We start from the raw sequence: 13,660 nt of genomic DNA, 5'->3' as shown, positions 1-13,660 counted from the left end.
GAAATTCGCGGTACTGCCCCTCCTCTCCTGGGCCAGTGAGCGCAGGTCCAGGGATCCCGCCACCTTCCGCCCAACTTTCCGACAACCGCCTCCGGGTGGTCCCCTTGGCCCCGCCCCCTCCACCTGGGCGCCCTATGGACCACGCCTCTCCCGAGCGCCCCGCCCCGCCGCCGTCCGATTCCGGGAGGCGCGAGTCGGCGCGCTGACGTCCGACGCTCCAGGTACTTTCCCCGCGGCCGGCCGGGCCCGGCGTGGGGGCGGGGCGGGGCGCGGAGCGCGCATGCGCCGCAGCGCCAGCGCTCTCCCCGGATCGTGCGGGGCCTGAGCCTCTCCGCCGGCGCAGGCTCCGCTCGCGCGAGCTTGCTCCCGCCGCCATGTCTGCCACCGTCGAGCGGGAGTTTGAGGAGTTGGATGCTGAGAATCGCTGGCAGCAGCTGTACTTGGTGAGTCACGGGCTCGCGCAGCAGCCTCAGTCCTCCGCCGAGGTCCCAGGCTCGCGCCCGCCGGCTCCCTCCCGCCTCCCCCGCCTCCTGCTCGGGCGGAAGTGGTGGCGCGCGGGCCGCGTCAGGGGCGCGCGTGCGCCGACCGAGTCTCTGGTCCCTGTGGAAAAAAAAGACTTTAGATTGGGGGTGTTCTTCGTGAGCGCAAGCGCAAAGTCAGTTCTCGAAGGCGGCTCCACAGCGGCACCTGGTGGCGGGCGAGGACGGGCTCCGCGGCCGGGGCGCGGGGGGAAACCCGGGAGGCGGGGGGTACCGGTGAGACCCGCGGGCGATCCGAGAAGCAGCTGGGGGCCGTGAGGAGCCCCGGCGAGGCGGGGGCGACGAGGCTTGTGGGGGGCGCGGGCGGGCGGCCGGGAGCCGGCTGCAGCCTCGCGGTCGCTCGCACGCCCCGGTGCCAGGCTCTGCCCGTGGACACCTTCTTCGCTGGCCAGGTGTTCTGTGCCCGAGCGGGCGGAGGCCGGTTGCGGCACCCATTTCCGAACGCGCGGCGGGCTCTTGCCCCGGTTGTTGTGAGTGGCTCCCGGGCCTCTCGAAATGGCAGTGCCTAGCCGTACTGGTGGCGGAAGCTCCTGGGGAATCAGCAGTCTTCAGCGCGTGGGTCGTCCTCCACAAACAGCTTCCAGAAACGAGAATAGGATTTGGTTGTGTTAGTTAAAAGAAAGAATAAGGGTGTTCTCTTTTAAGTTTTCCTTACTGAGAAATACTTAACATACAGTAAAACTCACAGATTTTATCCGTGGAATTCAGCGAGTTTTCTAGATGTATATACCTGTGCAAACATCAAGTCAAAATAAAGAGCCTTTCCTCGAAGGTGCTGTCATTGCCCTTCTTCCGTCCCATAGACCACCTCTGTTCTGCTTTCTTACCACCATACGGTAATCTTGCTTGTTATCGAGCTCATCTGAATAGAATCATGTAGTTGAATTCTTTTGTGACTAGCTTCTTCAGATCAGCTAGAGAACCCTTTAATTCAAATAGGACTTTATGCCTTTTAAAATGATTTAGATGCCTGTTCTGTACCGTTTAATTATTAGCATATTATTCCCAAGATTGAATTGAGTGGTTGGTCAGTTAAATGCTGCTCCTGCTGTTCGGTTCAGTCCTTTTACAGTTCAAAAAAAAAAAGTTTTCCTGTAAATTTGGATGATCCTGGTTTCCCCCCATTTCATTTAATTAAATAACAGTAAAAAAGTGTTTCCTTGGTCATTATGATTAGAATGTAACATTTTCTTCTTGAACGCATTAGCAGGAAGTGTAATAAATACCCTGATTCACAGGAGTACAGAGTATGTGAGAATAGGGTACTAACTTTCGAGAATGCTGGTAAGGGCTTTACCATTTATAGAACATTTTAAATGCAAATTCTAGTAGGAATCTTTATGTGAGAGCCTGCCAGCTGTGTCTTCTCCAGTTACGTTTGTTTAAATAGAAGCTACTCTCTCCAAGTTGCTAGTGAGAAATCAAAATACAGATTTGAGAAAAGAAAGGTGAATACTGCAGCTTTATTCAGTGTAACAATTGGGTGAGGCAGTGTGATTTTGGGGGAGGGGATGGGGGTATATTTAATATCTTTGAAAATTTAATGAAAAGTGTAATCCTCTCACCAGAAAAATGTACTTTCTTGCATCCACTGAAAATTTCACATTCAGTTTCAAGGAGTTCAGGAAACTCTTCTATGGACTAATGCCAAGGAATCCTTTAGTGGGTTGGTCATTGCACTTATTATTTTTTCGTAATGGAAGAAGAAGAGCATTAGTTTGGTCAGTAGAAATCACGTAATACACATGGTTTTACAGTAAAAGTAGGTCACGAACCAAGAAAGGTAGTAATGGAAAGCAAGTCTAGGAAGAGATTTTCCTTTGACTCTAGAATATCTATTCAGCTGGATTGCAAATGTACTGAGCATCAGTGGTGTGCCAGCCCTGGCTTTGGACCTTGGAGATTCAACAGAGAATGCAGCAGAGTTCCTTCCCTTGAGGAGCTCACATTCTAGGACTTGTTCTTTAGAGGTCCTCATTGCAATTCCCCATTTTCACTCATTTACTCATTAGACTGTGTCCCAGCCTTGAGGATCCAGCCTGCCATAGAGTAGTAAATGGGTAAGAAGATGAACACACAAAAGAAATGCAAAAACACAGGGTGCTGCCTAATCACCCAGAGGGGTGCACCTGGGAATTCTGGTTGATGCTTCCTGGAGGAGGGATGACCTTACCTAAGTCGTAAAGGACAAGTTGGCCAGGTGAAGAGAATAAGGGAGGGGGAAAGAATTTGTGTTCCAGAGAAGGAAGGAATGTGTACAAAGGCACAGATCATAGCATGCCAAGAGGACTACCAACAAATTAGCAAGATCAGTCTACTAGTGTGATGGATGGGGCTAACTGTAAGCAAGTAGCACAGGGAAGTAGTCTGTTGAAATAAACCTGAAGAGAAATGGTGATCTCCTGAACTAAGGCAGTGGCAGGAGGAATGAAGGAAGGGGAGATACAGATTTAAGTTCTAGAGGGATAGATGTATTTGGTCTTGAAACTGTTCAATTCAGTTTGAGATACCTGTGAGACATCAAAATGGAAATGTTTAATATGTAAATTTGGAGATCAGGAGAGGCCTGAGCTGTAAATAGGATTTTGGAAATCCTGAACACATAGGTAGTACTTAAGGTCCTAGACGTGGATGAGATCCTCCAGGGGAAATATGAAGAGTTTGAAAATGCTGAAGGCCAGCAACAGAAATCTTGACCACCAACAACAATTAAGGGCATAGGTAAAGAAAGAGAAGCTTGCTAAAAAGAGTGGAGAGGAATAGCCATGGAAGTGGGGAGAAAATCAATGGTGAGTGTGAGAGGAGTTGATGGTTAGGAGGGCCACATACAGCAGATGGCACAAATAAAGTCAAAACTGAAAGGGTCCATTGACTTAATCAACAGATACTTTTTTTAAAATTAAAAAGTGTTTTTTAATGTTGATTCATTTTTGAGAGAGAGGCAGAGACAGCGTTTGAGCAGGGGAGGGATAGAGACAGTAAGAGGGACAGAGTCAGAGGAAGACACAGAATCTGAAGCAGGCTCCAGGCTCTGAGCTGTCAGCACATGAGGCTCAAACCCATGAACCATGAAATCTTGACCTGAGCCAAAGTCACATGCCTAACCGACTGAGCTGCCCAGGAACCCCAACAGATGCCTTTAAAGAGAGCAGTTTTCAGTGGAGTACAGAAGTCAGATGCTGGGCATTGAGAAGAGAAAGTGGGAAGAAGTACAAGCAAGTTTAGACCTTTCTTTTAATAAGCCCAGCTTGACCAGTGGAGTGGGGAAAGTAGCTAAAATGAAGCACAATTATGCCCCTTCTCTACTGAAAACCTTCAGTGGTTTCCCATTGCTCATAGTGTAAAATTCAGATCCTTCTGTGGCTCTTAAGACCACATGGCCTGTCTGCCCATATGACTTTCTTCCCTCTTTTCCCCTGGGTTCTGTTCCTTGAAATGTGCATGACCATTCTCCCCTGAGGGCCTTTATAATTGTAGCTGTCTTGGCCTTAGCACAACTTCTCCCCCTTTTCCCCGCATTTTTGCTTAAGTACCTCCTACTCCTCCCTGTAGTCTCACTTCCTTAGGGGGTGCCTTCCTGACCCTCCCATGCAGGATATGATCCCCTGTTACATACTCCATAGCATCCCACGACTTCCCCTTTCATAGCAATGCGTTGGATGTAATGCAGCAGCAGATTATTTAGGCAACACAAATTTGCCTTAAGCAAACCGCTATTAAATAGGAAAAAAATGCTAAAGTGAACTCTGCTTTATCACAGGACTGGGTGATATTTGTGTTAGGTTTTTTTGTTTTGTTTTTTGTTTTGTTTTTGGATTAGGAAAAGAAAAGCTTTGCTCTTGTTAAAAAAATTTTTTTAAACGTTTATTTATTTGTTTTGAGAGAGAGAGAGAGCACAAGCAGGGGAGAGGCAGAGAAGAGAGAGAATTTCAAGCAGGCTCTGCACCATCAGCACAGAGCTTGATGCAGGGCTTGAATTAATGAACTGTGAGATAATAACCTGAGCCAAGATCAAGAGTCAGCCGCTTAACCAACTGAGCCACACAGGCACCCCAGAAAAGCTTTGCTCTTAGGCAAAAAGTAGATATAACTAAAAGTTGTACTTGCTTAGTGGTATGAGAGTTTTTACTTTAACACCTTCTTGAAAGTCTTGCAGGAGCAGTGTATTTATTATTTTGAGTCTGAGACTCTTTGGCCCCTTACTTCTTTTTACCCAGGTTGAAAAGTTGGTTTTATAACACAACTTTTGATAATAGGAGCTTTTGGGTCAGAATGGAACAGACTATGAATTTATCTTCTTCACTACCTCATCAGATCAGTGCCAGTGCCTTGTACAGGTACAGTATCATATACTAGGTAAATGGTAATTATTTGTTGAATGATGATTTCTTACCAGAAAAGGGTGACTTGATATGTTTACATGTTGGGGGAGGAGGGAGGGATAAATCTAAAGAGGGAGGTTGGAGGTTGAAGAAATAGAAGGGATTACTGTTGGAGCTAGAAACCTTGGAAAGTAGGAGCTGATGGGAGCTCAACAGGTTGAAAAACTGGCCTTGAAAGGGCACAACTAGCAGAAGTGTGAGATTGCTAGAAAAATCTAATTCAGTCTGACTGACAAACTAGTGACATTACTGTAGTCTAAGGTTAACTCTGGCTTTTTGAGAAATGTTCATGATTGGTTTTTTTTTTTTTTTTGGCCTTTAGTCACTGTTGATTGCTGTCTGAATCAGGCTGGGCATGAGAAGGGCAGAGAAAGAATGGAGTTTTGTGAGCTTTCAGGGAAGGGAGTATGACTGTAGGGAAATAGCAAAAACAAAACAAAACAAAACAAAACAGAAACGTAAGCCATGGAATAATGTTTCTAGTAAATGGTAGCTCAGAAAGAATTTAGTTGACTAATCAGAGTTCGGGAACAACGGAACTCTTAACTGGTCATTTTTCTTTGTTAGAAATTTGTAGTTCAGGATGCCTGGGTGGCTCAGTCCATTAAGTGTCTGACTTCTGTTCAGGCCATGATCTCATGGTTCATAAGTTCAAGGCCTGCATCTGACTCTCTTCTGTTAGTGCACAACATGCTTTGGATCCTCTGTCTCCCTCTCTTTCTGCCCCTTCCCGTTTGCATGTGCGTGTACACTCCCCGCCCCGCCCCCCTAATAAGGAAACATTTTAAAAAAAGAAACTTGTAGTTCAAATATTGTCAGAGTGCAAGCGGGTGTTTTTTGTTTTGTTTTGTTTTGTATTGTTTGAGAGAGAGTGCGCACAAGCAGGGAAGGAGTGGGGGGAACAGAAGATCCAAAGTGAGCTCTGTGCTACCAGCAGCTACTCCTGTGCGGGGCTCAAACCCCATGAGTCACAAGATTATGACCTGAGCCGAATGCTCAATTGACTGAGCTGCCCAGGTGCCTCAAGAGCAGTTTTTACCACTTGGGAATCAGCTAAGTTTTGGAAGTAAGGTATTACGGGAAGTCTTCCTCTAGTATTTATAGTGGGTGGTCATAGGGTAAAGCAGAGCTTTTTTACTCTAAAACAGTTCCTTTGCAGTGTGTACTACACTTTGTCTTACAGTTGTTTAATCTTAGGGCTTGGGGTTTCACATCATGGTATGTGCTCCTGCTGTATCAGACTCCTTGAATTTCCTTGAAAGTAACCTGTTTTCTCACACCTTGGAGTCTTTGCACATGTTGGATATATTCTGTGCCTACCTTATCTATCTAGGAAACCTCTTTCAGACTAGACTGTGGCAAATCTTAGGCAAATCTTTATGTTCCTTCTGTGATTCCTGAACCCTCTATGTTCTTTTATTGGAGTATAAATCACATCGTTTTGTAACTACTTGTCTGTCTAGCTCCTTAAGGAATGCTTTGTTTTTGTTTCCCCACAATTTGCCTGTAGTTCTGAGACATGTTAGCTGCCCGGTAGTCACTAAACAAAATAATACTGTTTTCTTATAAAATGTCACTACCTTGGGGCACCTGGCTGGCTCAGTCAGTGGAGCATGTGACTCTTGATCTCAGGGTTGTGAGTTCGAGCCCAACATTGTGTGTAGAGATTACTTAAAAATAAAGTCTTAAAAAAAGAAATGTCAGCACCTTGGTTTATTTTAGATCCCTTATTGACAGCTGAGGAGACACCTGTCCAACATGAGGTTGTGACAAGGTTATGTAAGGTTACCATATCCAACAGTGATACAGATGGGACCCAAATCCTGTCCTTATGATTCTTATTTCTGTGTTACCCCAGTTTGTCAGTGTGACTGCTTATGTTGCTTTCTCCTTAAGATCTATCTACTTGAGATTAATGGAACAGATTTGAATTTTTCATAGCAAGGAGGGAGTGGAATGTGTTATAATAGGTAGAGATTTTGGGATTGGAGGCCTTTATTTAACACAGTATCTGGGATCCATGGATTAGACTGGAAAGTGATTTCCCGGTCCCCTGAAACTGTATACTAAATTGTGCATATGGGTGGGTATACCTGAGTATTTCATTTCTAAGTGATTCCATATCTTTTGTCACATCCTCACATGAATCTCTGTGACAATAGGTAAGGACCACTGCTTTAAGGGAGGGCAGCCTTGGGAATGGTGCCCCAGTAGAGAATATATAGCTGGAAGTTATAACTAGGTTTGCCTCTGATGTATGTTCTGTAGTATTGATGCCTGCCTGTAATTATGGAAATCCAGACAGTGACAGTTGTCCTCTAGCCTTTCTAGCTTGCCTCTTTTTCAACTTCTTGATTTCAATCAGAAGTTCCAAGAACTCTTTTTGGCTTCCTGAAGATTGCTAATATGTGCATGATTCTCTATCCCAGTTGAAGACCTGTTACAGCTCTTGCAGCCTCCTGTTCTGTCTCCCTGCTTGATATCCTCTTACCCTGCACAATCTTGTCCAGAGAATAAACCAGGGATAGGGACTGATCAGCTCTAGGGAAGCAAGATGAAAATTCACATGAGTGCGTTCTTCACATTCTCGAATGAGCATACATAGAATTTTTCTCCCTTGGAAATTCTTATCCAGATACTCTGTGTTCTCTGTTACTGCCCATGGTGTGGTATTTTCACTTAGTACTCTGTTAAAGTCACTATTTTTTGGTGGTAAGCTTTTGGGGCTTGTTTAAACCAATTGGCAGATTATAATTTTTATAATACTCTCCATTACTTTGGACAATATGCTTAGTTAGGTACTAAGTCAGTCTGTCATGTAAAATTTAAAGCAGCTAAACTGAGAAAGAAGTACAGTTTAGCAGGATAATTTTAAAGATTATAAATTCTGATGCTACTGTTCTGAGTAGAATAGTAAACTTTTCATGTTACAATCTTAATTGAAATGATGTTCTAGCTTGCTGGGCTGTTGTTTGAAATAGCTGTTAAAAATGAATGTAGTGCTATTTAAACATTTAAAAAATAATTCATTTTTGAGAGACAGAGACAGAGAGCATGGCGGCGGAGGGGGGGTGGGGGGGGGAGAGAGAGAGAGAGATACAGAGAGAGATACAGAATCTGAAGCAGGTTCCAGGCTCTGAACTGGTAGCACAGAGCCTGATGCAGGGCTTGAACCCATAAACCGTGAGATCATGACCTGAGCCAAATGCATAACCGACTGAGCCACACAGGCGCCCCAGTACTATTTTAAATGTATTTAATGCAGTGCTAATTTAATGTTCTGTTTATGGTATAGTAGTTATAAAGATTTAGGCAGTTATTTTGGCTTAACAGTGAAATCCTTGCTTTTAAAGAACTTAAACATCTTTAGGCGCCTTTAAAAATGGAACCTATGAACAATACTTAAAATCCTCTAAAATTTAGCTTGTGATTTCAGACTGTTGGGGTTGATGACCTCCAGGAAAGAAGTCTTGGTCAAGAAACTGATTTCAGATTACATTTTTATCTGTGGATTTCTGGTATTTTTTCAATGTGTTACTTTTATGTTTGTTTTAATGTGCTCTTCTGATTCTTTTTGCCATTCAGTATGTCTCACTTAATATGCTCTTTGTTCTGTTTATTTCATTTGGTATATGTTGCTGATCATTTCTAACTTTGTTTCAACTACTTTAATTCCTCTGGATAAAATCTCATACCGAATTATTTTGTTTCTTCTTTCACTATACTTGAACAGTTTTATACTCTGAAAGCTCTCCTTTTTGCAGTTTATAGTTGACCTGTGAACAATGTAGTGTTAGAGGTGCTGACCCCTGCACAAAAATCCACATATAACTTTTGAGTCCCCGAAATTTAACTACTAATAGCCAACTGTTGACTGGAAGCCTTACTGATAACATAGTCAATTAACATAGTTTGTACGTTATGTGTATTATATACTGTATTGTTACAACAAAGTAAGGTGGAGAAAAGACGATGTAATTAAGAACATCGTAAGGAAGAGAAAGTACCCATTTTATTCAAGAGTCAGCTGTAGTTAATACTGCTTCCAGGAATTCTTTAAATAGGTTAGGTAAGGTGATATGATTCCCAGAGTGTAAACCACTCACTCTTCCTAGTCAAGGTCAGTATGCTGGTGTAACTTTAGAAAACTGCAGTTACTCCATGACAGTGGAAACTGCTTCTGCACTGATTTATGTTTTTATGTTTTTTTTTATTTTTTTTATGTTTTATTTATTTCTAGGAGAGAGAGAGAGACAGCATGAGCAGGGGAGGGTCAGAGAGAGAGGGAGTGACAGACTGAAACAGGCTCCAGGCTCTGAGCTGGCAGTCAGCACAGAGCCCGACTTGGGGCTCGAACCCACTAACCGCGAGATCATGACCTAAGCGAAAGTCGGACGCTTAACCGACTAAGCCACCCAGGCGCCCCTATGTTTTTATGTTTTAATCATTGCTTGCCTCCCTCATTCCCTCCTTCTGTTTATCACACCCCTCTGAAACAAATATTAGCATACTGTTCTATACCTTGATTTTTTCACTCAGTGTATTATTGGAAATCTTTCCATCTAGATGTGTTCATTTTAACAGTTTAATAGTATTCATTATTTAACCATTCATCTATAATGGACCTGCAGATTATTTCTAGTGTTTCAATATTATAAACAATGCTGCAGTGAATAACCTTACAAAGAAGTTGTATCAATGTGCACTTCCATCAATGGTATAAGAAAGTGCTTGTTTCCTTATACTTTCACCTACTGAGTTATATTATCCAACTTTCTGATCATTATATGAGAGGTGAAAAATAGTCTTACTGTGGTTGTAATTTGCATTTCTACTGTTATGAGTGAAGTTGAACAGCTTTTCTTTTTTCTTTATTTACCTAAATTTTTAAAAAAATGTTTATTTCTTTTTGAGAGACAGAGGAAGCATGAGCAGAGCGGCAGAGAGGGAGGGAGACACAGACTGTGAAGCAGGCTCCAGGCTCTGAGCTGTCAGCACAGAGCCTAGTGCAGGGCTTTAACTCACGAGCTGTGAGATCATGACCTGAGCTTAACTGACTGAGCCACCCAGGTGCTCCACTTTTCTTTTCTTTTTTCTTTTTAAAGCCATTTGTATTTCCTTTATTTTTTTGATATATTGGAGATCTTTATACATTAAGGAAGTTAAGCTTTTGTCATATATTGCAAATACTTTTCAATCTATCAATTACATTTTGACCTTGTTTATGGTATTTTTTTCAGTAGAAAACTTAAGTTTTTATAAAATCAAGATTTACAGCCTTTCTAGGTTTTTGTGCCCTGGCTTAGAAAGACCTTGTCTATTCTATGATTACAAAAAATTTCCTCCAGTATTTTCTTATACAATTTTATGGTGGTTTTTTTTTTTTTTTTTTTTTTTTTTAATGTTTAAAAGCTCCATCAGGACCTTATTCTGATAAAAGGAATGAGGTAGACATCCAATTAAATTTTTTTGTGTGTGGCAAAATATATATAAAATATGCCATTTTAGCCATTTTAGGTGTACAATTCAATGTCATTGATTCCATTCATAGTGTTGTGCAACCTTTACCACTGTTTCCAAAACCCTTTCAGCGCCCCAAATAGAAACTCTGTACCCATTAAGCAATAACTCCCTATTTCCTCTCCCCCATTTATTAACTTCTGCTCTACTTTCTATCTGTGAATTTGCCTATTCTAGAGACCTCATGCAAGTGAAATCATAGTGTTTTCCCTTTGTGTCTGACTTATTTGACTTAGCATAATGTTATCAAGGTGGAACTATGTACTACCCTGTTCTCAACTTCATTCCTTTTTATGGCTAATATTTTTTTTTGGTATGTATACACCACATTTTGCTTCTCCGTTCATCTGTTAATGGACATTTAGGTCGTTTGTACCTTTTGACTATGAATAATTCTTCTGTGAGCATGGCTGTGCAGATAGCCATTGGAGTCCTTGTTTTTAATTGTTTTGGATTTGGACCTAGAAGTAGAGTTGCTGGATAATATGGTAATTCTGTGTTTAGCTTTTTGAGTAACTGTGAATTGTTTTCTTTAGTGGCTGCAACATTTTACCTTCCCATTAGCAGTGTTTAAGGATTCTGATGTCTTCATACCCTCACAAACGTTTATTTTCCATTTTTTAAAATTATAGTCATGCCAGTAGGTATGAAATGGTTTAGATTGCATTTCTGTAATGACTAAGGAATGTTGACTGTCTTTTTCATGTGTTTATTGACTGATTGTATATCTTTGGAGAAATGTCTATTCAAGTCCTTCACTTCCCCGCCCCAAGACTTCATTTTTAAGAGCAATTTTAGGCTCACAGCAAAATTGAGGGAAAGATACAGAAATGCTCACATACCTCCTGCCCCCACACATGTATATCCTTCCTTTTATCAAAACCCCTCACCGGAGTGGTATGTTTATTACAAATGATGAGACTACATTGATATATTGTAATCATCCAAAGTCCATAGTTTACCTTGGGGTTCATTTTTGATGGTGGACATTCTGTGGGTTTGAACAAATGTATCCAGCATTATGGCATCATATGTAAAAATCCTGTGCTCTCCCTATTCATTCCTAATCCCCGTCCCCAACCACATTGATTTCTTTTACTGTTTGCATAGTTTTGCCTTTTCTAAAATGTCATATGGTTGGAATCCTATAGTAAGTATCTTTTTCAGATTGGCTTCTTTCACTTAGTTATATGCATTTAATATTCCTACATGTCTTCATGGCTTCATAGTTCATTTCTTTTGAACACTGAATAATAGTCCATTATCTGGATGTACCATAGTTTGTTTATCCCTTCACCTGCTAAGGGGCATCTTGGTTGCTTCCAAGTTTTGGCAGTTCTGAATAAAGTTGCTAAAAACATCAGGTTTTTGTGTAGACATAAGTTTTCTACTTCTTTGGGTAAATACCAAGGAGTGCAATTGCTGGATCATGTGGTAAGAATATGTTTAGCTTTGTAGGCCAAAACAGCCAAACTTTTTAAAAGTGGCTGTACCTTGGGGCGCCTGGGTGGCTAAATCTGTTAAGCGTCCGACTTTCACTTAGGTCATGATCTCACGGTTTGTGGGTTCGAGCCCCGCGTCGGGCTCTGTGCTGACTGCCAGCTCAGAGCCTGGAGCCTGTTTCAGTCTGTGACTCCCTCTCTCTCTGACTCTTCCCTGCTCACGCTGTCTCTCTCTCTCTGTCTCTCTCTCCTAGACATAAATAAAACATTTAAAAAAAAATTAAAAAAAAAAAGTGGCTGTACCTTGTTGGTGGGAATGCAAACTGGTGTAGCCACTCTGGAAAACCGTATGGAGGTTCCTCAGAAACTTAAAAACAGAACTACCCTGTGGCCCAGCAATTGCACTACTAGGTATTTATTCAAAGGAGACAAAAATACTGGATTTAAAGGGTACATGCACTCCCATGTTTATAGCAGCACTGTCAACAATAGCCAAATTATGGAAAGAGCCCAAATGCCCATTGACTGATGAATGGATAAAGAAAGATATGGAATGAGTGAATACACACACACATATAGAGACACATATACATATGCACAAACACACACACACAATGGAATATTAGCCATCAAAAGAATGAAATTTTACCATTTGCAACGAAGTGGTTGGAACTAGAATGTATTATGCTAAGTGAAATAAGTCTGAGAAAATACCATATGATTTCACTCATATGTGGTATTTTGTAAAAATGTTTAGTTTTCAGAGAGAGACAGAGCCAGAGCAGCAGCAGGGGAGGGGCAGAGAGAGAGAGGGAGACACAGACTCTGAAGCAGGCCCCAGGCTCTGAGCTGTCAGCACAGTCCCGATGCGGGACTCGAACCCATGAACCATAAGATCATGACCGGAGCCGGAGTCGGATGCTCAACTGACTGAGCCACCCAGACTCCCCCATATGTGGTATTTAAGAAAGAAAACATGAACATAGGGGAAGGGAAGGAAAAATAAGATAAAAACAGAGGGAAGCAAACCTGTAAGAGACTCTGAATTATAGAGAACAAACTGAAGGTCACTGGAGGGGAGGTGGATGGAGGTGGGGGGATGAGCTAGATGGGTGATGGGTGTTAAAGAGGGCCCTTGTTGTGATGAGCAGTGGGTGTTATATGTAAGCGATGTATCACTGAATTCTACCCCTGAAGCCAATACTGCACTGTAGGTTAACTAACTTGAATTTAAATAAAATCTTGGAAGAAGAAAAAACCAAAACACAACAACGTGGCTGCACCATTTTGTATTATCACCAACAATGAAAGAGAGTTACTGTGTTTTATGTCTTTATCAGCATTTGGTGTTGTCACTGTTCCAGATTTTGGCCATTCTAATAAGTGTCTGCCTATTTTTATGTTGTTTGTCCTTTTGTTGTTGCTTGGTAGGAGTTTTTTGTATATTGTGGTTATTAATCCCTTGTCAGAGATATGATATGCAAATATTTTCTCCCAATATATGTGTTTCCTTTTAGCTGTGTGTTGTCATTTGACGTTCAAAAGACTTTAATTTTGATGAAGTCCTATGTATTTTTTGGTCACCTTGTGCTTTTGGTGTCATAATTTAAGAAACCATTACCCTATCCATGATTATGAATATTTTCAATCCCTATGTTTTCTTCTAAGAGTTTTGTAGTTTTAGCTCTTACATTAGGTCTTTGATCTATTTTACTTAACTTTTGCATATGATAGTGGGCCAGTTTCATTCTTTTGCTTGTGGATATCCAGTTTTCCC

The 13,660-nt window shown here is 41.9% G+C and overlaps 1 protein-coding gene across 2 annotated transcripts in view; it reads left to right on the top strand.

The window, feature by feature from the left end:
• The first annotated feature begins 257 nt into the window (after positions 1-257).
• PTPN2 (protein tyrosine phosphatase non-receptor type 2) overlaps positions 258-13,660 on the top strand; it is a 91,841-nt gene continuing 78,438 nt past the window's right edge. The window contains exon 1 of one of the 2 annotated variants that reach the window (XM_039217243.1): positions 258-443. In XM_039217243.1, coding sequence (XP_039073174.1) covers positions 375-443 — 69 coding nt within the window. In that variant the 5' untranslated portion in view covers positions 258-374. The remainder of the gene's footprint in view (positions 444-13,660) is intronic. The other variant, XM_039217245.1, reaches the window with a different exon arrangement.

This window comes from Hyaena hyaena, unplaced genomic scaffold (assembly GCF_003009895.1).
Source record: "Hyaena hyaena isolate Hyena2069 unplaced genomic scaffold, ASM300989v1 scaffold_673, whole genome shotgun sequence".
Classification (NCBI taxonomy): domain Eukaryota; kingdom Metazoa; phylum Chordata; class Mammalia; order Carnivora; family Hyaenidae; genus Hyaena; species Hyaena hyaena.
This window is presented reverse-complemented; position numbering and strand designations above follow the sequence as displayed.